The sequence below is a fragment of the Engraulis encrasicolus genome, chromosome 1, assembly GCF_034702125.1.
Source record: "Engraulis encrasicolus isolate BLACKSEA-1 chromosome 1, IST_EnEncr_1.0, whole genome shotgun sequence".
NCBI classification, from domain to species: domain Eukaryota; kingdom Metazoa; phylum Chordata; class Actinopteri; order Clupeiformes; family Engraulidae; genus Engraulis; species Engraulis encrasicolus.
This window is the reverse complement of record NC_085857.1, coordinates 8,397,542-8,421,541: the sequence shown is the minus strand read 5'-3', so window position 1 is coordinate 8,421,541 and position 24,000 is coordinate 8,397,542. Positions and strand designations below refer to the sequence as shown.

Below are 24,000 nucleotides of genomic sequence, written 5' to 3'. Positions count from 1 at the left end.
TTGAGAGCAAGGGGGAAAGACAACACCACTTACTTGGACTTGGTGCTTTTCAGCGTGCTGCTGTCGCCCTTGGACGGGCTTTTGGTCGTACTATCCTTCTTCTTAAACATCCTGGATGCGGCGTGCTGTGCTGGGAGTTCAGATCCCCCTTCTCTTCTCTTTTCTCTCTTGTGTTGTGTTGTGTTTTTGATAGGGGAAAGTTCAGCGCTCTTCACCCTCGTCACCTTTACCCAGACCCTCTGGGCTCTCACTTGTCCTTCTTACTCTGCTTGTCTCTCTTGTCCGAGACCTTCTCTCCTCTCTTCTCTCCTCTCTCCTCGCTCTCTGTCCGCCTTGCCCTCCCTGTCTTGTGGACGTCACAGAAGTCCTAGAACGTGGAACTGGTTTGTCACAAGTCTCCACCCTGGTGTCGTTACAGCCAGGTGTGGGTCACCACCCAGACTCACTCCTCTGACTGTCGTGTCGCACTGCTGCGGACCGGCTAGACCTGTTTCACGCATGGGCCTCTCTCGCTCTCTCTCTCTCTCATTCTTGTCCTCTGTGTCGCCACACAAACACACACACATACCCACACACACACATACACCCACTTTGCTTCCCTGCCCCGCTCTCTCTGTTGTTGTGTTGTGCTGCGTTGTCTTGCAGGAGTGTTCATTCCTTCCCCTACTCTCATTTCTGACAATGGCTGGTTGGTTGCCTTGGAGACCAGAACCTAGAAGATATAATAATGCATATTAGTAATTAAAGTAGTTTAATGCAGTAATTAGTAATTGGACAATAAAAAATGAAAAATAGAAACACCCACATCTACTCATGTGACATTCCTAAGCGTTTTTTTTCTTTGCCGCTATATCTAAGATCCCTATCTGTAAAGTTCTGATCTCTAACACCAAGTTAACAAAGTGTGGGCTGTATGGTATGTCATCTGTGAGGTATTCCTCTGTGAGGAAACGAATGAAGAATGACGGACGGCCTTTGATTTCTTTTAGAACGAAACATAGTGTAGGGAAGTTGAGCACTTCAAACAGTGGCACAGTAACTGCTCACTTAAACAAAGGAAGAAGATATCCCAGGCAGGGGCGGAGGCGGAGCACTGGTGGTATTGTGACAGGGGGTGCGGGAGATGTGTCAGAGCCCCCCCCCCCCTGGCATCCTAATGGGCTATAAATAAGGTCTGCCAATTAAGTATAATAGTTGATAAATACTGAGTTTGCTGTTCAGCATAGAAATGTGCACGTCAATGGCGTTGGGCTCACGAAATGTACAAGGGGCCCCTGTGAGATGATTGGCTATTGAAAGCCATTGGCAGGGGGGCCCCCCAGGTGGTGAGGCCCGGGGTTCCTGGCCCCTATGCCTCCACTCTGCTCCGCCCCTGATCCCATGTCTTCACAGGCCGTCAACCACCGAGAGGTCACGGACCGACCAACCAGCATCACCCTCAGGCCGTGACACCACCCTGACAGGTAACACGACTCGCAACAAAAGTGGCCCTCGCCTCAGAGGACATGTTGCGACATCATTCTTACACCGTGATCTCCATGTTATAGGGATGCATTTAAGTAAGTACAGACAGAGGACAGAACATTGGAACTCAGACGCTGGAACTCTTCACGGTGGGCGGAGCCGGATGGAATGCGGCCGAGCCAGCCGGGCTGCGAGTGTGTGTGTGTGTGGGGCTGAGGACGTAGAATGCCCACATTTCTGGAACGTTCCATCACAGAGAGGTTGGGTGGGTGCATCCGGAAGTGCAATAACGCCATACCTGACTGACTCAAGTGTACACACACACACACACACACACACACACACACACACACACACACACACACACACACACACACTGCAGGAACCGCCATTTCACATACAGCCTGTGGACACACAAGTCACACACAAACACACACACACACACACACACACACACACACACACACACACACACACACACACACACACACACACACACACACACACACAATAATGCAACCTGAGCTAGTCAGTGTATAAGAATGAAACTGGGGTTTTGATCCAGAGAAATCTTGCAAAAGTGCAAACATTAGAATATGGTCGTTTTACAGACTCATCTTTGGTAAAGATGAGAAGCAACTCCTGTTTCTCCCCAAAACATCAAACTACAGATCACCATCACGTCCATTTCTGGGTAGTGCTGCAGTGCACTAAGACACCTGCACCTAGGGCGGAATTCTCCCACCCGCTTAAGTGAAAAAAAGCGCGCAACGGCGCCTCCGAGCTTACTCAAGCCCGTGAGTAAACGGGGCTTACGCGCGATTTCATCACTTGCGCACTTTGGGTGGGGCCAGGCCAAAATCAGGGAGTTCCCCATGTTAATCAATCCTAAGCGGATTCTCCCGTCCACTTAAGCGTGTTTGCCTTTACGCGCATCAAAGGGCTGTAGTAAGGTCAAGCGCCACTATGAGGTAAAATGTAATATTGCATTTGATGCTCGCTTGGCTCGCATTTTGAACATGTTACACGGTATGCTTTGTTGATGTTACTTACCGTCAGCGTGAGTCCAAATCGAAATTCATTCACAGTTCCACATAAACATTCTACATTAATTGTGAGAAAATATGACCAGCTGCCCAGAGCATGTTCTCATATCGGTGAACTTACAAAAAGCAGGTAATTAATTAATCAGTTTGAGGATCATCATGTTGTCTCCACGGACGGTAACCAAAACCAAAAACACCTCGTCGCACCATGCACAAGTAGGCTAAGTTGACAAGGCACGTCAGACTAAAGACCGCTGTTCCAGTCGTCCTAACAGCCACCCAAAGTATGCCTATTCAAAAACACCCTTCACAATTTTTTACTATGTTGTAGCCACGACGACGTTAAGTAAAGGGTTTTTATTGCAACTCCTCCACTTTTGTGATTTATTGGAACTCGTGCATATGTGCATGTAACTTATTAAACTTTCTGAACTGATGCCCGACATACAAAACCACCACATACTGAGGTAGGCTATGTTGTCCTATCTGTTTTTGTAAGGCAGAAAATATTTCCTGAATGTCATTACAGCTAAACGTAAAAAGGTAGGCCTACATATCAGAGCATGTCTTTGGCATTTCGCTTCTGGTCTCTATTACACCCCATCAGCTGCGCGTTTAAGTCCTGGCTTGGCATTGCATGCCCATGTCCAATTAATCCCCATGTCTGCGAGAGAATATAAAGTCATGACGATCGATTTCCTTGTTCATTCTTCAGCATGCATGTAGCCTAAGTGTAATATGCTGACGGACAGCTGAGATCCACATATTTCCAATGATATTAATGTCACGTTGCTGTACAGAGAAGCGGAGAAGCACTTTTAAAAGTCAGCAAATACAATGTGTTTGTTTAACTGTGGGAATGATCAGCATTTTAAATCACTTTTTGATTTCCGGAATTGTCCAGGCAACACGCCAAACTCCAAAACGTTTAATCATGTTTATTATTTCAATCAACCTGTTGCGCACCAAAACGCTCAGCTGAGTTCCCGCCAAAGGGACACATCGCGTTTCCATCTCATTATGTCACCTCCAATACTTGCCTTGAGTTTGTGAAAAGGAGCGGAGGTTAGATTTTGAAACGCTTTTGCAAGAGGACTTTTGGCACGTGGTTTTAAATTCAAAGTTAAAGTTCAGTGTCGGATCTCGATGGACTGCCGAGGTTTTCACATGGTTGATCTGAAAATCCATGCTCCATAGTTTCTTTGTAGCCACAACTGATGAACTTGGCGGAGACTCATCCCCCCATTTAGCATATATCACGCCTATGTTGGGCTACGCGCTGTTTTTCTGAGTTAAGCGCGAGGGGTGTGGCGACGTTCCAGAGGGGAGAATACGCGCAAGATAAGACCGCGTAAAATATGCGCGCGTAAAACCGACTTAAGTGGAGACGGGAGAATTCCGCCCTTTCTCCCGTCTCCACTTAAGTCGGTTTTACGCACGCGTATTTTACGCTGTCTTATCTTGCACGTATTCTCCCCTCTGGAACGTCGCCACACCCCTCGCGCTTAACTCAGAAAAACAGCGCGTAGCCCAACATAGGCGGGATATATGCTAAATGGGGGGATGAGTCTCCGCCAAGTTCATCAGTTGTGGCTACAAAGAAACTATGGAGCATGGATTTTCAGATCAACCATATGAAAACCTCGGCAGTCCATTGAGATCCAATACTGAACTTTAACTTTGAATTTAAAACCACGTGCCAAAAGTCCTCTTGCAAAAGCGTTTCAAAATCTAACCTCCGCTCCTTTTCACAAACACAAGGCAAGTATTGGAGGTGAGATAACGAGATGGACACGCGATGTGTCCCTTTGGCGGGAACTCAGCTGAGCGTTTTGGTGCGCAACAGGTTGATTGAAATAATAAACATGATTAAACATTTTGTTAAAAATGGAGTTTGGCGTGTTGCCTGGACAATTCCGGAAATCAAAAAGTGATTTAAAATGCTGATCATTCCCACAGTTAAACAAACCCATAGTAGGCCTATTTGCTGACTTTTAAAAGTGTTTCTCCGCTTCTCTGTACAGCAACGTTAAAATAATTGGAAATATGTGGATCTCAGCTGTCCGTCAGCACATTACACTTAGGCTACATGCATGCTGAAGAATGAACAAGGAAATCGGTCGTCATGAAAAAACGGAGACTTTATATTTTGTCGCAGACATGGACATCAATTGGACATGGGCATGCAATGCCAAGCCAGGACTTAAACGCGCAGCTGATGGGGTGTAATAGAGTCCAGAAGCGAAATGCCAAAGACATGCTCTGATATGTAGGCCTATCTTTTACGTTTAGCTGTAATGACATTCAGGAAATATTTTCTGCCTTACAAAAACAGATAGGACAACATGTAGCCTACCTCAGTATGTGGTGGTTTTGTGTGTCGGGCATCAGTTCAGAAAGTTTAATAGGTTACATGCACATATGCACGAGTTCACATTAAAACGCAAAAGTGGAGGAGTTGAAATAAAAAACCCTTTACTTAACGTCGTGGCTACAACATAGTAAAAATGGTGAAGGTTGTTTTTGAATAGGCATAGGCCTACTTTGGGTGTCTGTTAGGACGACTGGAACAGCGGTCTTTAGTCTGACGTGCCTTGTCTATTTAGCCTACTTGTGCATGGTGCAACTAAGTGTTTTTGGTTTTGGTTACCGTCTGTGGAGACAACATGATGATCCTCATACTGATTAATTAATTACCTGCTTTTGTTTGTAAGTTCACCGCTACGAGCTCTGGGCAGCTGGTCATATTTCGTCACAATTAATGTAGGAGGTTTATGTGGAACTGTGAATGAATTTCGATTCGGACTCACGCGGACGGTAAGGAACATCAACAACGCATACCGTGTAACATGTTCAAAATGCGAGCCAAGCGAGCATCAAATGCAATATTACATTTTACCTCATAGTGGCGCTTGACCTTACTACAGCCCTTTGATGCGCGTAAAGGCAAACACGCTTAAGTGGACGGGAGAATCCGCTTAGGATTGATTAACATGGGGAACTCCCTGATTTTGACCTGGCCCCACCCAAAGTGCGCAAGTGATGAAATCGCGCGTAAACCCCGTTTACTCACGGGCTTGAGTAAGCTCGGAGGCGCTGTTGCGCACTTTTTTTGACTTAAGCGGGTGGGAGAATTCCGCCCTATATGCAGATTCTATTGCTGACGGTGACCCAGGTTCAAATCTGGCCTGGCCATTTTCTAACACATTTCCATCTCACTTTCACTATACTTCCTTGTCTCTCTTCACTGTCCTATCTAAATAAAGGCAAAAGTCCAAACATATAAAGAATTAAAAAATATATATATATTAAAAAACTAAGACCACAGAAACGGACATCAGACTTTCGATGACTAATGATTTCAAGTGAGAAATCATTATCAAGGAGTGTCTAAGATATCAATGTGCGTGCGTGTGTGCGTAATTGAGATCGCTATTTATGCACGGGATTCTCTAAGTGTGTAAGAGGATGCCATGACAGGGTGTGTACAGAAGTGTGTGCGTACGCATGTGATGAGTCTGAAAGACTGTGTGTGTGTGTTTGTGTATGTGTGCATGCGGTTTCTAACCGCCTTCAGACATCTATACAGTCATGTTGATCAACAGACTGGGCAAGACCCAAGCACAGAAAATATAACATTGTACAGATTAGTGTTTCTTTCTTTCTTTTTCTTTTTTTAGGGGCTTTTATGCCTTTATTTGACAGGACAGTTGAAGATGGTGACAGGAAGCGAATGGGACAGAGAGACAGGGGAGGATGGGGACATGACCCCGGGCCGGACTGAAACCGGGGTCCCCGTGGGTGGGCAATTTACCGGCCACTGTGACTAGTGGTTTTCCCAAGTCTACTAGCCAAGAATTTTATATTGTTTTTTGTCTTTATCATGACACTGTACATCTACATCTATAGGCTCGGGGGGCGTTGAGAAGGAGACAGCTGAGATAGGTCGGTGCTGCTCAGTTGCAAATGGAGGGCATTAGTCTATTTTTTTTTTTTTTTAATGCTAAGGGTGGTAGTGAGTAAGCTTATGATGAGGTCAAGGGGGTGTTTGTTCAAAAAAAGGTTGAGAACCACTGACATAATCAGTGTGAGTGTCAGTCAAATGCGTGCGCACATGTGGGGGTGGGATGGGTGGAACCTCAGGCTCCACTACACCAAAGAGACTCAGCAGCCCTTTGTAGATGCAAGTTAGAGGATGACATTTTTCAGGAATTCCCGTGAGAGTCAAAATTTGAGAAAGATGAACGGGAGCAAGCAGGAGCGGGAATAAAGATGAATGGGAGCGGGCAGGAGCGGGAATAAAAATTAACGGCAGCGGGAATGCCACTTATTTTTTCTTTAAAAAACAAACAAAAAAAGCCTAGTTTTTTTGACGAAACAGGAGTGGGGTTGATTTTGAGTGGGAGTGGGCAGGATTGGGAGACATTCTTTTCAGGAGTGGACGGGATGGGATTTTTTTCTTTTACTCCAGTCTGGGATGGGATTTTTTTTCTGGGACCGGGATGGGACGGGAGTGAAAATCCACTCCCGTATCATGCTCTAACGCAAGTACATAATTGACCTCGGGCCATTTCTCAAGACCAATCCCCATTGTCCTCTGACGACTCCTCAAAACATGCGAAACATCTGCCCATATGGGAAGTGTCTGCAGAGCTCAGGACTTCAGTGATTACCTGCTCTTTTGTTAAATGTAACCTTATTAATAAACATATTTCAGAGAATCTTCATATATTTGGGCTTTGTTGGAGTGATAAAAGGGGCTGTTTGTTGATTTCCCATTGCCCTCTTACTACACTTCAAAACATTTCAAACATAGCACATTTGCTGAGGACTTTAATGGTTACCTGCTCTTTGTTAACTGTAAGTGATACCTATAACTCAGATAACTGATAACTCTGTTAATCATAATAAATAATGTGGAAAAAAATCTTAAAAAAATATTTTTTGACTTGGTTTGCATAATAAAAAGGTTTGTTGAAATATCATGATTGAAGGAACATTCAAATGTGTTGAAGGACTTCTAAGCATTTGGCTGAAGGGGATATATTGATGACCACATGTAACGGGTTGAAAGCATTTTAGTATTTTGAAAATTTAGCTACAGGTCAAAGCGTACAAGTGCACACTCATGTAGCCTACACTGACAAGCACACACACATTCCAGTCGACTAAGATGCACTTCATCTTGTCTGTGGACTCGCTGTGAAGCACAAGACGTGCAGATCCCTACACTTCAAAAAATGGAGATCAGCTCTTTTTGTCTTGAGGGGTCTCAGTAGCCAAGCCGCGCCCTCCTAGTGATGCAACACCTTCAGCGTTGCTTCTAGTCAGGCCAGGACAGACCCGGCTGCAGAACCAAGTTGTTGGACGGGCATTTGATGGAGTATGGGGGGGGCACCTTGGCGGGGGGTGTGGGGGTCCTCCCCCAGAAAATTTTGCATTTCTTAGATGCAATTTCCTGCATTTTAACCAAATTGTGGGCTCAGTTTCAGCTCTATACGGAACAGTACTTTTGTTTCACAATACGGGATGATTCCATTATTTCAAGGGATCACTGTTCACTTATTGTTTCACATTTAGGTCTACTGACAATGTCTAAATGTCTAAATAGTGTAGCCTATTCATTTATTTGTTTATTAGGGCTATGGTGGTTAAGCACTGATGGCATTTTATCATATAGAGTACTTTATATTTACTGTATTCAGAAAAAAAACCTCATTTGTTGCATATTAATGACCATATCAGAATGTTTAGGTGAATAGCACAGGCATATACAGGATATATGCACAGGCCAATATGTTGGCACGCAGGGTCCATATGTGCACAGATGATGTCAAGGTTAATCTCTTTAGAGCCTACTGCATACCTTTTTACACAGCACACTTATGGTGTAAATACCATACAGCTAAGCTGAAGAAGCTGCAAGTGGCATACAATGATGCGTTTAGGATTCTCCTTCAGTTCCCAAGATGGACGAGCGCAAGCACTTTATTTGTCAATTGTAGTGTCCCCACTTTTCATGCACTGCTGAGAAATTTTATGCATAGATTTATGGGTAGACTTGCTGGATCAAGCAATGGTATAATATCTACTCTTTATGATACCAGGCAGAGTGATACAAGGTACTTCTCTGAATTGTGGCAGCACTGGTATACATGTTTATATGTTTTCAAATGAACTGGTGCTTTGTGATGTACCTGTCTGTTTTTGTATGTGTTTTTTATGTCTTTTTATGTATCTTATATGGAACTTTTTGAGTCTGTAATAAAGTTTTCAATTCAATAGGCCCGGGGGGGGGGGGGGGGGGGGGGGTGGGGGGGGGGGGGGTTCACAGCAGCTTGGCTGGGGGGGAAATGCCCTCCAAGGCCCCCCTGTGGCGCCGGCCCTGGGCCAGGAGCAATACAAATATCGTTTCTGAGCTCCTACTTTTTCGGGAAGCAAACAACCAGTAGCAAACCAAGGGAGGCGGGTCAACTATGCCGTTTGGGAAATGTTAATTATTATGCTCTTGGTCAGACCTCAAAGTCTCAAAGAGATTTGAAAGTCGACGATAATCAGGCTAGGTCTTGATGGTTAGTAGCAGTATTTTTAATTAAACATTTTCAAAGAATCTTCATATATCTATTTATAAAGTTGTGTAAAAGAAAAAAAAAGGTTTGCTGTAATGAACGTCGAACTAACGTCCTTAAAAGGACACTGTGCAGAAAATGGACAAAAAAGGTACTGCAACTATGCTGCTTATTGAAATTGGGCTGCCTATTGCCAAATTTGATCGTTACATGACAGTTTACTAAGTATTAAACAAATATTTTCTAGTATGGTCCCAGTAAAGTCATTTTTGCAGCTAAATATGGCAATTTTTGGAAATTCAATATGGCGGACCATGGAGAAGATCCCCCTTTTCATGTATGAAAAGTGCAATTTTTCCAGTCATAATGAATACTTAGAATTTGATGCAGGTGGTAAGTATTCATGAAAAAGGTAACATTAGTGAATGGGCAGCATGAATTATGGAAATAAACAACTAAAAATCTTACACAGTGTCCCTTTAAATGAAGAGCTTGCTCCAAGACACCACTGAAAGCATGTCAGTATTGTCTAATGACCCACAGGGTCAAACACGTGCTAACACGTGTACAGACACACACACACAAACACATAGCCTACACACACACACACACACACAGCAGTTCAACATGCACTTCACCTTGTCTGCTGACACGCTGTGTAGCAGAAGAACTGCAGGTGATGATTGTCTTCAACAATGGAGGCTGCGGAGGGAAGGCTGAGGGCCTACAGGTACACACACACACACCCAGGGAGACGCCACCGCAGGGTGAGGTAGCTACATTCAACATCTCCCTGCATCTCGCTCCTAAACACACACACACACATTCAAGGCATGGCTGGTTGGTTGTATCCCTGGCCAAATGTCAGCCGTTTTTGATTTAATTAAATAAATCAATGAATCAATCAATCAATCAATCTTCATGGCTCATGAGGCAGGCCTTCCCATGGTCCAAAATGAAAATAATTTTATATCTGGTTTTAACACCTTGGAGAATGGGAATCATAGCAATTCGCTTCAAAATTACAAAAAAAGTATTTTTTGAACAGGTAACCCACATGCTTACTCCCAACTTGTTAAACAATGCATTTTGGGCAAGAGGTTACACACCACGCCACGCCACGCCACGCCACGCCACGCCACGCCACGCCACGCCACGCCACGGCACACCACACCACACCACGCCACAAAGCCTTTTGGGCACACATACCTTTGCTCTAATCACATTCAGAGGATCATGGTTTAACAATATGCAACTTCCCCTGAGGGCGTGGCTGCTTAGATATGATACTTTGTGCTTGACTGATCTTAAATCCAAACAGAGAATTGTAAGAGGTTGTTTATGATCCCATACTATGCTTTGCTGATCACGGTTGTCGTCTTTCATTCACGCTTTTCCAAATATCTTTTTGCAGGGCATAGAATAGAATGACAGACACCAAAAACATTCACATGTGGCGCAAATAATGTCTTTAATTTCAGAGGCCGTGGCAACCTAAATGTTACATTTTTCTTCACTATTTCATTGGTCTCTATTCATGTGATGTTCTTGAATTAACAGAAATAAAAATGCGGGTTTTTTTCTAGGCAGTTCTGTTTTCATCCATTCCTTATTTATAATAGTTGATCAACAAAAGTCTTGCCAAAGAACACTTTCATAATGTCCTTAAAAAAAACAAATGTTAAAAATACATAGAATGAGGAAATTGGTAAGTTGGAATTCAACAGGCCCACAAAACAAAAACAAAACAAAACAAAATAAAAAAGACCATCATTGGCCGAAACCGAGGTCAAAATGTGGGTCTAGTGGGAAATGCCATCTCGTTGAAGGAGAAGATTGTGCACAGGAAAAGGTGCAGGACGAAGGCCAAACGTAGTTCTCAAAGTGAGAAGTCTGCACACTTAAAATCCTTTTTTGTTGTCTTTCATTATTTCGTGGCAGGGTTACGTTTAGACTTCAATAGTCTTCATCAGATTCTGAGAGAAAAGGATTTTAAGTGTGCAGACTTCTCACTTTGGGAAATGTCACCTCACCACGGCTGGTCCTGCTGCATGACAATCTGGCGGTACAAACCCCCAACTAACCCCCGTAAATCAGACAGACATTGCTTTGGTTCGCATAAAAAGACCACATGGATCAATGTAGATACTCGCTTGAAACGAAAGAAGAAGAAGAAAAAAATCCTTTCAGGTAGGCTATTCAAAACTATGTAAGGGAGAAAAAAAAATGTGTCATCATACCTATGGGTGTACCACAGCCGAGAAGGGAGCGGAGGAAACAAAGCTTAAGAGAAAGAATGAAAGAAAAAAAAAGCTCAAGGATGGCAGGATTCCAAAAAAAGAGGGTGCGGTTCTCCTTTGCATTCTTCTGTTACTAAAATGTGAATATGTGAAGCGCAGAGCTTCACCGTGGCAACAGCCTAGCGCAGAGCTTCACCGTGGCAACAGCCTAGCGCAGGGCTTCACCGTGGCATCTCCTCAACAACAGCCTAGCGATATTGCTATAGTTGCTAAATATACAGTCAGAGGTGAATGACATCAGCTAGGCTAAGCTAGGCTAGGCAACACTTTATAATGACAGATATTTAAAACTTTATTAACATTTAGTTAATAATTTATGGACACTTAGTCAATAATTAACGATTTTTAAAAATGTTTGTAAATGACTAAGGAATAAGCACAGCAGCGGCAGTATCGACTCCGAAGAGCAAAAGAGATGAGACGCCAGCCAGGGTGTAGAAGACTACAGCAGGGAAACTCGTCTCGAACTCGAGCAGCAAGGCCTGATTGTTGCTCCGCTTTGAGCTGTGTAGTTTCCTTACGCATACATATTCAGCAACAGGGACATTGTTTTGTTTATAATTCATTATTTACTAAGTGGTAATAAATGATTCACTTAATGTTAGTTAAGCTCTAAAATATCAGTTATATTATCAAGTGTTACTGGTAATGCCTGTGTATGAACAGAGCCTTTGCATTTAACTGGTCTAAACTGCTTTTCATGCAGCAAGTTACACTGACAAGAGGACATGCGAGACAATCAGATGATGAGACATGTACTCTTTCGGTAACCCTTTACTTGACGCCGGTGTCATAAGCATGTCATTACAGTGTCATAATGGTGTCATGACACAGTTATGTATGTGTCAAACATTATGTTCATGTCATAAACATTTTATAACTGTTGGCTTTAAGTGACATTTGGTTATGGTAAGGTGTCTTTGCCATAACCGAATGTCACTTATGTCCATGTCATAAACATTTTATGACTGTTGGCCTTAATGCTTATGACACATGCATGACACTATTATGACACTGTACTGACATGCTTATGACACTGGCGTCAAGTAAAGGGTTACCCTCTTTACTTTGTCCCGCACCATGTACTGCTGATGAGTGATGCTACTGCTGCTACTTCTACACTGACCAGTAAAAAGCACTGTGTGAAATTCATGGCTTTTTTTATTGTGTAAATCACCCTGTGTCCTTTTTCATGAGAGTTCGTTTACGTATGAGCGATAAAAAAAATGCTTGTTGTGACTTGTCTGACAAAAAAAACAAAGATTCTCAATCTTCCACGAAGTCGAAGATGAGGCAGCCAACCTTGAGGTTGTTACACCGACACCAATTACAATAACGAAGGCGCTTTTTCATAAGACTTTAAATTAAGATTAAAAAAAAATCAATCGAGATAAATTAGAGGGTATGTCAACAGACCAAGAAGGAGCGAAAAAAGAGAGGGGTAAAAGAGAAGCATTTATGTGTGTGTGTGTGTGTGTGTGTGTGTGTGTGTGTGTGTGTGTGTGTGTGTGTGTGTGTGTGTGTGTGTGTGTGTAAGAGGAAGAGTGTCTCTCGAGGGTACTGTCGTAAGCCACCAAACACCAGGCCCGGAAGTCTCTAGACTCTTGAGGTGTACGTTGTTCTGTTCTGCAGAGATGGACAATCCGGATCCATTCATAGCAATCCAGTGCCGCATATTCCAAATGACCTGCTCCTGGTCCTTGACTGCCTGATTGAACTGGGGAGCATTTATCTAAAGCATAGTTGCTAACCAGTTAGTAACTTGGGAAGTTGTCCATTGGAAATTGCATTGCAAATAGCAAAGTGGCTAACATAATTAGCAACTATGGTTTCGAGAAATTCATCCCTGGACAGATAAAAGCGGGTCATTCGGAATACGTGGCACTGGATTATAAACTAACTTATGCATTCAGGTTGGCCATCACCACTGGGTGAGTAGTACGGTGAGTCAAAGAGACTGGAGAGAAGGCCTGTTGCTCTGAGAGGACTCCGACTTCAGACAGCGCCCCCCTGTGGGGTTTGACGAGGACCACCGGACCACACCAAGACCACCACCACAGGAGGCATGAGTGAGACAAAAGAGGGGGGCGTGAGCGGAGCTTGGGGGGGCCGCGCCGCAGGGGGCCGATTTAGCTCCCGAATCCGAAGATGCCCTTGATGTAGCCGGTCAGGCCGCCCTTGCCCTTCTGCTCGACCTTGTCGTCCAGCGGCGGAAAGGCCACGTGGTTGAGCGCCAGGTCGAAGAAGAGCGGCTTGCAGGGGATTGGCTGGAAGTCCGGCGGGAACTCCACCAGGTGGGGCTGCTTGCCAACGAGGGAGGGGTCCAGGCGGAAGGCTTCCAGGCGATCACACAGGGGCTACACACGGGGGACATAGGACATCATCATGTACACATGTTAATCATTAGGGAGGCCTCCAGGCGATCACACAGGGGCTACACACGGGGGACACAAGGGTCACGGTTACAAAGAAAATGCATCATGGGGTGGGGGTTGTTGTGATGCACATGCTAACGCGAACACGTGTACAGGCAACATTGCCTATGGCAAGCCAGAGCGGTAGACAGGAGGCGATTGGGGAGAGAGATGGGGAGGGGTCCAGGCGCTCACACAGGAGCTAAGGGATCACAAGCCATCATTAACCGATATCGGGTCGATATTTGCATTTTGTAAGTGTATCGGTATCGGCCGATACGCGTGTGATTTTGGCCGATACACAATATTTATTATTTTATGTCATTCGGGTTTTTTTTTTTAAAAGCACCAAGACACTTTATTTTTGTATTACTTGATTGTTAGACATTACTTGATTGTTAGAGTGGGTGTTTAAATGTTACAAGTTCTACCTCAATTTGATAATGTTACACGAATGTTTATTTTTAACTTGAGACCTGGAATATTTGTCATTTATTAACCTTTTTTAAACCCATATCGGCCCCAAATATCGGGTATCGGAAATCGGGTATCGGCCAAGGCCAAAAAACCCTGTATCGGTCGACCCCTAGCCATCATGGTTACAAAGTAATTGCATCATGGGGAAATTGCATGGGGTGGGTGGAGGTTGTTGTGATGCACACGCCAACACCACGCCATGCCATATACGGGCAACATTGCCTATGGGGACCCATGCAAAATGTGTAAATGTCATTTTCCTTTACATCTGCACTTGTTGTTCTGTATATTTCCTGTGCACTTTGTATCTGCTAGTGATGTCGGGAATGATTATGTCCTTCTTTGTAAGTGGCTTTGGTTATAAAGAGTCTGCCAAATGCAATGTGATGTAATGTAATGAATGAATGAATGAACACATCTATGTTAATCATATAAATTATTGCATCAACCCTGAAGTATGTTGACATCTTAACATCATATGGCGATGGCAATGGTGTGCAAACAGGACTCAGAGGCTCCACTCTAGGACCACATATTCCACACTCTACATTTCCACACATTATTTGTGCACTTAATGCAGATTTGGCGTTGCTCTAAATAGTTATAGTAAAATTCCACTAGAATTTTTTTTTTGAAAAAAAAGAAAAAAAAAAAAAACACAAAACACTTTGTGGTTCCAGGTCTTACCTTGCCGTCTTTCACGTGGGGCTGTGAAGGTGCTTCGGCCACATCCTCTTTGTCTGCAACACAAACATGCCCACAGACGCACTCTCGTTAGACACCAACATGCATAACAAGCCTCACGTAATCATCTACACACGCGATGACGATAGTAAATGTCAAGCTGGAGGCTTTTACTTGAACACAAACACACTTGGTAAGCGATGTAACGTCTATGGCAGGTGGAAACAAAAATACAAAAATAGCTGCCGCGCTGTTTTGAACTCACCCAATATGGCCGCAGCCTGCAGGGAATACTTCTCTGCGTTGACCTCAGCGATGAGCTCCTGGACGTCTGGAAGATCCTGAGGAAGTTGAAAAAAAAACACAAATCATTTTCATCAGCCCTACATGAACTGAATCAAATGATAGACAGACAGTGACCAAAAGGAGGTCTGCAAGAATTTTACACATAAGAGATTCAGATCTGTAAGGTGTGGAGACAAGAGTACCCACATGACAGTCAAAATATACATAGACACACAGACATGACTTGAGCCAAAAGACACACAGATAGACAGACAGACAGACAGACAGACAAATACATATTCAAAGTACTTTTCTGGAACCAAAAAAGAGAAAAGGGAATGCTTCTCTGGGTCCTGTGTTCAATTAGTAAAAAACTTAAAGAAAAACTTGGGCGTCCAAACTGCCATGAAAATATAAAAACAATTCTTGAGGCACTCCTTACTAAAGTTAAAAGCCTTTATTAAACTCTGGATACATTTCTGCAAGTCATGTTGACAAGAGGGCTGTGCTGTACTGTACCTTCATGCTGTTGTTGAGGCTCTTGGCCTTGGACTGGACCTCGCGGGCGTACTTGAGGACGCGCTCGTACAGCACCAGGGCCTCACTCCACTTCTTCACCAGCACATAGGACTGGGCGATGAAGAAGCACCTGGAAACACACACACACATGCAATGAAGACACACACACAGCCACAATGAAGAAACACCTGCAAACACTGATAGGGCTTTCAGGCCGACCAGAACAGAGCCGGTGTCGGTGCCCGCACCAGTTACGTTCGGCACTTAAGTGCTTGTCTGCGAACCGCCCGTGTTCATACCGGGCTCTGAACTTTTTCCGCACGTGACTGTGTTAGCAATCAGGATTTTTCTGCACCCACTTTTTAACATTTTTTTTTCATGACGTTTTGTCTGAAGAAGGGGTTTCACCCGAAACGTTAGGAAAAAAAGTGTGGTCCCTGTAAGACACACACACGCACGCCTATCGGTCACGCGCCTACCTGTATGCCTTGTAGACCAGCATCTTGAGGGCCATCTCCTTCTGGAAGGTGTGATCCTCCTCCATGCCTGTGAGGACGGACAGCTCCGCCAGACTCTGCAGACGGTACAGCAGGACAGGAAATGAGGTACAGCAGGACAGGAAACGAGGTAAAGCAGGACAGGAAATGAGGTAAAGCAGGACAGGAAACGGGTAAAGCAGGACAGGAAATGAGGTAAAGCAGGACAGGACATGAGGTAAAGCAGGACAGGACATGAGGTAAAGCAGGACAGGAAACGGGTAAAGCAGGACAGGAAATGAGGTAAGAAAGCAGAGAATGCACGCACATCAGTGGCACAGGTGCTGCTGGACAAAACAAAATAACAAGTAATCAACGTTTCAGACCTTAGTCCTTCTTCAAGTGCTTGAGGAAGGACTAAGGTCCAAAACGTTGTGCCACTAAAACCACTAGAAGCGTTAACAGTGTTGCGGACATTTATCATTTACTTCAGGAAATGAGGTAAGACCACTTGGCACAGCAATGTAGGGAAGGCACATTAACAGGTTTACTTTTATGCGTGTGTGTTTTTTTTTTATGTGACCATTAACACTGTGATTTCTCAACATCTGACTCAATGAATTAAAAATGTGGGCAAGATGCATGCACGACATACAAGTAATTGCAATATTTTCAAACTTTATCATCATGATAGTTTATTTATTTTCAGATTTGCACTTATTTCTTTCATTGTCCCAAAACTACAAAAGGTAAAATGTATCAGTAGACCGGGTATGTTGGCAGGGTATGTTGCTCTGACTTTAAAACGAGGCGCGCCCTCTCAGACCACCTGAAAATGCCTGGGCCTGGGGCCTGGGGGCCTGGGGGCCACCGATTTAAAGGGGTATGCCACTATTTTGGGGCTTAATACAGTTAAAATCGTTGGCCAGGGTTTATAAAGGTGGTAAAGTGTCTTATTTTTCATGCAAGCCGTTGTCTTGTTTTGAGACAAGTTAAAAGAGGGAGCATGTCGCTAAGCTAGTGAAAGTCAATGGATCCGTGTAGCATGCATCATGCTGTATTAAGCCCCAAAATAGTGGCATACCCCTTTAAGACCTCAGCCCTTGAAGACAGGCAGCACTAGGACTTTGTGTTCTGACAGTAAAACACATTTTGAACTCACATGTACTACACTGCTGCCTCGAGGCAGTTTGTGACAACTCAGCAAAAGGCATCTCATCATGCTTGTCCTCTAACATTCAGAACAAAATTGCCTTCAAACCTTTCAGGATTACCAGAATCTGTACAACTTTCTCTACTGCAAGGTTGACTCTTACTGCTACACATTACAAAATGTAATAAGGTGATGGGTAAACCATAGCTGAAAAAAACATATCTGAAGCATCTACACGTCTTTGTTGTCCCCAACATTTGTTTGCTTAGCAAATATTAGTAGCTCGAGTCAACAAACAAATGACATGGCATTTTTGTGTGTTTGTATAAACAAAGGCTGACGGCAATGCATAAGCAGATCGCAGTAGGACAGGGCCATACATATCAACTGGAGATGTTAGAACTTTCTAAAATCAAATCTCTTTATCTCTCCATCCATCCATCCATCTATACATCTATCCTGCAGAATGATGTCGTAGGGCGTTTGTATTTTCTAAAATCATATCCATCTCTCCATCTATCTATCCATCCATCTATCTATTTATCTATCCATCCATCCATCCATCCATCTATCTATCTATCTATCTATCTATCTATCTATCTATCTATCTATCTATCCATCCATCCATCCATCCATCCATCCATCCATCCATCCATCCATCCATCCATCCATCCATCCATCCATCCATCCATCCATCCATCCATCCATCCATCCATCCATCCATCCATCCATCCATCCATCCATCCATCCATCCATCCATCTACCTATCCATCTATCTCTCTATCCATCTCTCCCTCCCACCTGCAGGATGATCTCGTAGAGGCGGATGAGGTCCTGTGGGCGTGGCCCGCGCTTGTTCTCGTCCGTCTGCGGCTCCTTCAGCTGCCGCTGCAGCGTGTCGGCCATGCTCTCGTTACGCTTCACCACCGTGCACAGCTTGATGTAGGTCAGGTAGCTGCAGACACATTACAACACATTACATTACTTTACATTACATTATATTACATTAGGTCAGGTAGCTGCAGACACACCACATTACATTATATTATATTATATTCACCACTGTACACAGCTTGATGCAGGTCAGGTAGCTGCACACACATTACAACATTACATTACATTACATTACATTAGGTCAGGTAGCTGCAGACACACCACATTACATTACATTACATTACATTAGGTCAGATAGCTGCAGACACACCACATTACATTACATTAAATTAGGTCAGGTAGCTGCAGATATATTACATTATATTACATTAGATTACATTAATTACACAGGACAGGACAGGGCAGGGACTACATGCTTCAAATGGACAATGCCATGATGGACTAGCCTATTGCAGAAGCATGTTTGCCAGGGCTTGTCATTGGCACTTGCCAACAAGCCAAATCCTGGAAAAATGTCCCTGTGGCTAGTAATAATTTCAGTGTCTAAGGTGACCGATGAGTAAAAAAAAAGCTAATTTCAAGCCCTGATGCTAGCTAATTTTAAGATATCAATTATTATGTTACATTACACTTAGCTAACCTGGTTATCACGCAATGGTTGTTACCAACCATCTGGAATATTGTTCATCGCTTAGCTCTGGAAAGGTTCGTGCTGTTTTGAACACTCCCACGCCTGATTGTAGAATGCACGAGTCTCTTTTTTTTAATCAGTACTACTTCAACCACTGACTTGTATATACCCCGCCACACGATCCCGACCCTCGATTCTGATTGGACAGGCTGTGAAATATCTGATTCCTTCGGGCTCGTCTAAGATTTCCAGACCCAAGTGCGAGCTCACAAAGCTTAACTAAGATGCATGAAGCACGAAGGGTCTGCATGAGAGCCAGGCCAGCACTTAGCTAGCACCTCTATCTAAAGCGACTTAGTTCTTTTTTTAAGTACAGGGTATTGGTTCCAGTCCCTGGAGCAGTGTGGGGATATGCGCCTTGCTAAAGGGCACCTCAGCCATGGAGTGAGATAGGGAGTGAAGGGTGGGATTTGAACCAGCAGCCTTCTGATCTAAAGTCCATCTCCTTAACCACTAGGCCACGGCTGCCCAAAATATGGCTTACACTAGCAGCTTAGTCTCAGCCAATTGAATTAAAACGTTCATGTACCCAGTTTAGTCAGGGGTCATTTGCTTCTCGGCCAAAATACCAAATATGGGTCCAGTACATCACATGAGAAGAGAGTTGGGCTGGGTAGGTGGTCCCGTGAGAAGAGAAGAGAAGAGAAGAGAAGAGAAGAGAAGAGAAGAGAAGAGAAGAGAAGAGAAGAGAAGAGAAGAGAAGAGAAGAGAAGAGAAGAGAAGAGAAGAGAGTTGGTCTGGGTATAGCATAACAGACCTGTGCAGAAACTGCAGATTCGACACCTTGCCGCCCTCACCGTCCGAAGACCGCTCTCTTGATTTCTGCAAAGCAATGAAAAAAGCGACTGATGTCAGTTTACCATGTCCAGGGCCGGACTAACACACAGGCTAGATGCCAGGGGGCCCCCACAGGCTAGATATGGCTGCAGCCTGGGGCCCCTACCTGCCAGGGGCCTCCAGATTCGACAAAAGTGAAACACTTGCAGAGTTGTGACCTGATACATTAGTTGAAAAACTCATCTGTTGAGTTGGGTGCAGTTAGTAGAAATGGTACCCTTAAATTCAGCGGAAACACTTTATAATAAGTACCCCTTTTTAAGGGGCAGTCACATGAGCCTCAACTTACTGTTTGCCATGTTACCATTCATCACACACTAACCATCACCAAAAGGGTTAATTAAGATTTCACTGATGCTAAAGCAAGAGTTTACAAACCATTACCATACATGCCTAATAGTACTTGTTAATTGTTAGGTGCTAGGAGACAACACAGAGATAATGTTGCTAGTGCTTAGCAGAAAGTTCAATCACCATAAACAAATCATTAATTAACAGTATGTAATAATTACCAAGAAATACATAATGACTAACTTGTGATTCACTAAGGGTTAACTAATGTTAAAATAAGGCTTGACTAAGGCTTAACTTTGCTTGGCGAACAGTTACATCAGCACACACAAACCATTTACTAACGGTAGTAGTTAATGATTAAGAAATCAAATAATACTTACATAATGACTAACTCGTGATTCACTAAGGGTTAACTAATGTTAAAATAAGGCTTGACTAAGGCTTAACTTGTGCTTAAAAAGGGGTACTTATTATAAAGTGTTACCAATTCAGCTCCTAAATTATGTCAAGAAATTTGCCTTCCTGGGGGCCCCCACAGCAACCTGTAGCCTAGGGGCCCCAGGCCGTCATAATCCGGCCCTGACCAGGTCATGTCACACAATAACAAACACACTTCATTTGGGATGTACGAGACGCTTTCCCACACGGTCATGAGATAGGGGTGCTCAGGTCAGGCGTGTCAACTTCTCACCACGTCACAGAAACAGAAAAGACGTGTGTGTGTGTGTGTGTGTGCGTTTCAAGCACTGGTGAAGGGGGTTCAAGCACTGGTGTCACTTTTACCTCTTATTGCACTTTACTTGAAAACCTGCTGCTACTAAGTATTGTACCCCAAACACAATTTCGTTGCCTTTTTGACAATGACAATAAATTCTTGAATCTTGAATCTTGAATCTTGACATGCATGCATGCACAGTTGCAAACCTTTTGATCGGACAAGCAAAATTGTCCATCTGGAAATGCAATAAGCTGGAAGAGGAGGGGAATGTGGGGGATTGATCGGGTAAAAATGTTTAAAGCACTGGTTGAGTGTAGGATTATGGCTGAGTACACTTACTATCAAGTCACAGAAAATAATTTGCAAAGAAGTGGTGCGTGGACAAGGGGGGGTATGGTCAGTCAGTACGGCTGGCGGGCTGGTTTTCCACTGGTGATGGGTTCATTTTATTTATTTTTTTACATTTTTTAGGGCCTTTTTTATGCCTTTATTTGATAGGACAGTCTGAGATGGTGACAGAAAGCGAGTGGGACAGAAAGACGGGGTGGGATCTGGAAATTACCCCGGCCGGACTCAAACCGGGGTCCCCGTGGGCATGCAAGCCCAAATGTGTGGGGCTTAGCGCGCTGCGTCACAGCGCCTCGGTGATGGGTTCATTTTAATGGGTTAGGGTGGGTGGGTGGGGGTTTGGGGTGGGGGGGGTGTTGACCATTTTTGTGGACGTATAGAGACCATGCAATGGTTCAATAAAGGGATTTCAAAAGTCAAGTCTTCGTTGGTTCTCACCACGTCGATGCGGATCTCCTCTCGCACGGCCTGGATGGTGTCTCTGCACTCGGCCAGCAGGGTCTCGTAGAGCCGCTCCTTGGTCTCTTCATTGGCAGCCTGCTGGAGCAAAACAAACGCAAAACCAGAGATGTAAATCTAATGACCGATTAAAAAAACAACAACAATGTGATCGATAAGATTTGGGTCTTCAAAGCTCAGTGCTCATGCTTAAGGAACAGTGAGGGGAAAAAAACAAAATCAGCAAAGTCAAGCCTGAGAGATTTTGTAGACAGTTAAAATATGTCCAACTGTTTTTGCATGTAATCAATATTTTACAGGAAGTTCCTTGTGTATACAGTATACCAGTCCTTCCTAAATACAGTCCACAGAAGGGACCTAGGCACCTGATTTTACAGTTCACCAGATTTGACGTGATGACCACAATTATACATCTGAACTACATCGAAAATATCTCTCCGCTGCTTACTTTGGTCTGGTTCGAAATCAAGTGATGATGCCTCAAAATGGTTTTATTCAATATCTCACAAAAACACAATTTAGAAGTAACTCCCTCAGGTGCGATCAGGATGTTGAATGGAGGAAGATGATCACCAAAAAGCTGCTCTGAGTTGCCTGACAGCAGAGTGTGCATCTCAATATGTGACCTTGCCTCCTCCACTTGTGCTTGTCTCCTCGCCCCGCCTCCTGGCCCCTCCTCCGTGGAGAAAACAATAAAGTTTCCCAGCTGTCTGCCTCGCCACAACAACTTTTGAGGGACTGTTTTTCATTCACCATCCCAATTGCAAATGAGAAAAAGACTCTACAATTGAGCTTTTGCAAGTTATTGAAATATAATGCTGTTGTCAGTGATGTCATCATGACGAGAAGCGAGTGGAGGAGGCAAGTGGAGGAGGCAAGGTCGCATATTGGGATGCACTCAGAGAAACCTTAGAGTTTCCTCTACAGGAAGAAGGACCGACACTGAAGCTCCAGGCCAGAGGTGATGACTGTAGTAGTGTAGATATTGACATACGGTACTCATTCAAAGCTACTCAAGCCTCTAAATTCCTGAAAACCAGTGAAACAACCAAAACAAATAAACACAAATAAGCACAACCAGTGTACAACAACACCCACCCACAGAGTAAAGTGTACACTTGAGACGTGCTTGACACTCAACAGCTCTGAGATAAGGGGACATGTGAAGAGAGACTTTGTGTAGGCTGCTATGGACAACTGGCCTGACCCTCCACACCTACACATTTGTGTTGTGTGTCAACGGTGATACTACGTGGGTGTGTTAAAAAAAAAACCCTCAAACTGTAATGAAAGATGTGTGAGTGCTCGTGAATGGGAACTATGCAACTTGGCAGGTTTCATACGCATACCTGAGACAGGAGAAATTCAAGCATTAGGTCATTAAGAGTTTCATCTCTTAAAGAAAAAAAGAGTGCCCATTTACTGCCTGGTTTCTGGCTATATTCAGATCTTCCACATGGTGAAACACATTGGGAATTGGTTACAAGCTGATTAAACAATATTGATTTCGAGAACCCTTAGTGGTTTGGTCTGCGGGTTGCAGGAGCAATAAGTATTCTTTTTTTTTTTAATTTAAGATAATTTTTATGTCTTTTTGACTTTATTTGTGATAGGACGGTGAAGGTGGTGACAGGAAGCGAGTGGGGAGAGAGAGAAGGGGAAGGGCCGGCGAAGGACCCGGGCCGGGAATCAAACCCAGGTCAGCCGCATGGTAGACGAGTGCCCTACCGGTTGGCCATGGCATGGCCGGAGCAATAAGCATTGATGTATGACACACTGCAAAAAGCATGCGATTCTGTTCTGTGTCCAGTCCAGTTCAAATAAACCGTGACTCTACGATGTCCGATGTTTAGGGATATATTCAGTCTTCCGGTGTTTCCCCCAAACAAAGGAAAAAAACAATGAGTCCAAAAACCTTGTGCTCAAACCCGGAGCGTGTTACATAATCACTAGACGGGTGATGTTTATAAGCCAGACGTCGTTAAAGGGCAGTGTATGCTACCGCTACCGCTAACGCCCCGTCAGAACACACTACACTACAGGGCTCATGGGGGGCGTTGCCAGATAGGGCGGTTACCGGCCCAGTTGGGCTGCTTGGGATGGCCATCTGCGGGTAAAAACAGGAAAAATTGTCCATTTGGCGTTTTTTTTCTCCTACAGCTTTATGCCCACAGAAATCAATGCAATTTGTTGAAATTGGGCGTAATTCGGCGCATTTTGGGCGGGAATTGATCAGACACATCAGTACACACTACAGGGCTCATGGGTGAGACGAGACCGTGTCAGAACCAAGACAGCCCTGAGAGCCAACGGGCTGCAGGCAACGCCTTGCTTGACTGGCACGTTCCAGAGAAACCAGTTCGTCTACACTA

General features: G+C 44.1%; 2 protein-coding genes across 3 annotated transcripts in view; both read right to left on the bottom strand.

Moving 5' to 3' along the window:
- The window catches only part of evpla (envoplakin a), a 38,177-nt gene extending 37,806 nt beyond the window's left edge, over positions 1-371 (bottom strand). Inside the window, exon 1 of the mRNA XM_063196281.1 lies at positions 34-371. Within this exon, the coding sequence (XP_063052351.1) occupies positions 34-110 (77 nt within the window). The 5' untranslated portion in view covers positions 111-371. The remainder of the gene's footprint in view (positions 1-33) is intronic.
- A 10,160-nt stretch (positions 372-10,531) lies between these two features.
- The window catches only part of srp68 (signal recognition particle 68), a 34,658-nt gene continuing 21,189 nt past the window's right edge, over positions 10,532-24,000 (bottom strand). Inside the window, exons 9-16 of one of the 2 annotated variants that reach the window (XM_063196268.1) lie at positions 21,608-21,709; positions 19,730-19,794; positions 18,189-18,342; positions 16,238-16,332; positions 15,759-15,888; positions 15,220-15,295; positions 14,958-15,010; positions 10,532-13,736 (exon numbers count right to left, since the gene is read on the bottom strand). In XM_063196268.1, the coding sequence (XP_063052338.1) occupies positions 13,509-13,736; positions 14,958-15,010; positions 15,220-15,295; positions 15,759-15,888; positions 16,238-16,332; positions 18,189-18,342; positions 19,730-19,794; positions 21,608-21,709 (903 nt within the window). In that variant the 3' untranslated portion in view covers positions 10,532-13,508. The remainder of the gene's footprint in view (positions 13,737-14,957; positions 15,011-15,219; positions 15,296-15,758; positions 15,889-16,237; positions 16,333-18,188; positions 18,343-19,729; positions 19,795-21,607; positions 21,710-24,000) is intronic. The other variant, XM_063196271.1, reaches the window with a different exon arrangement.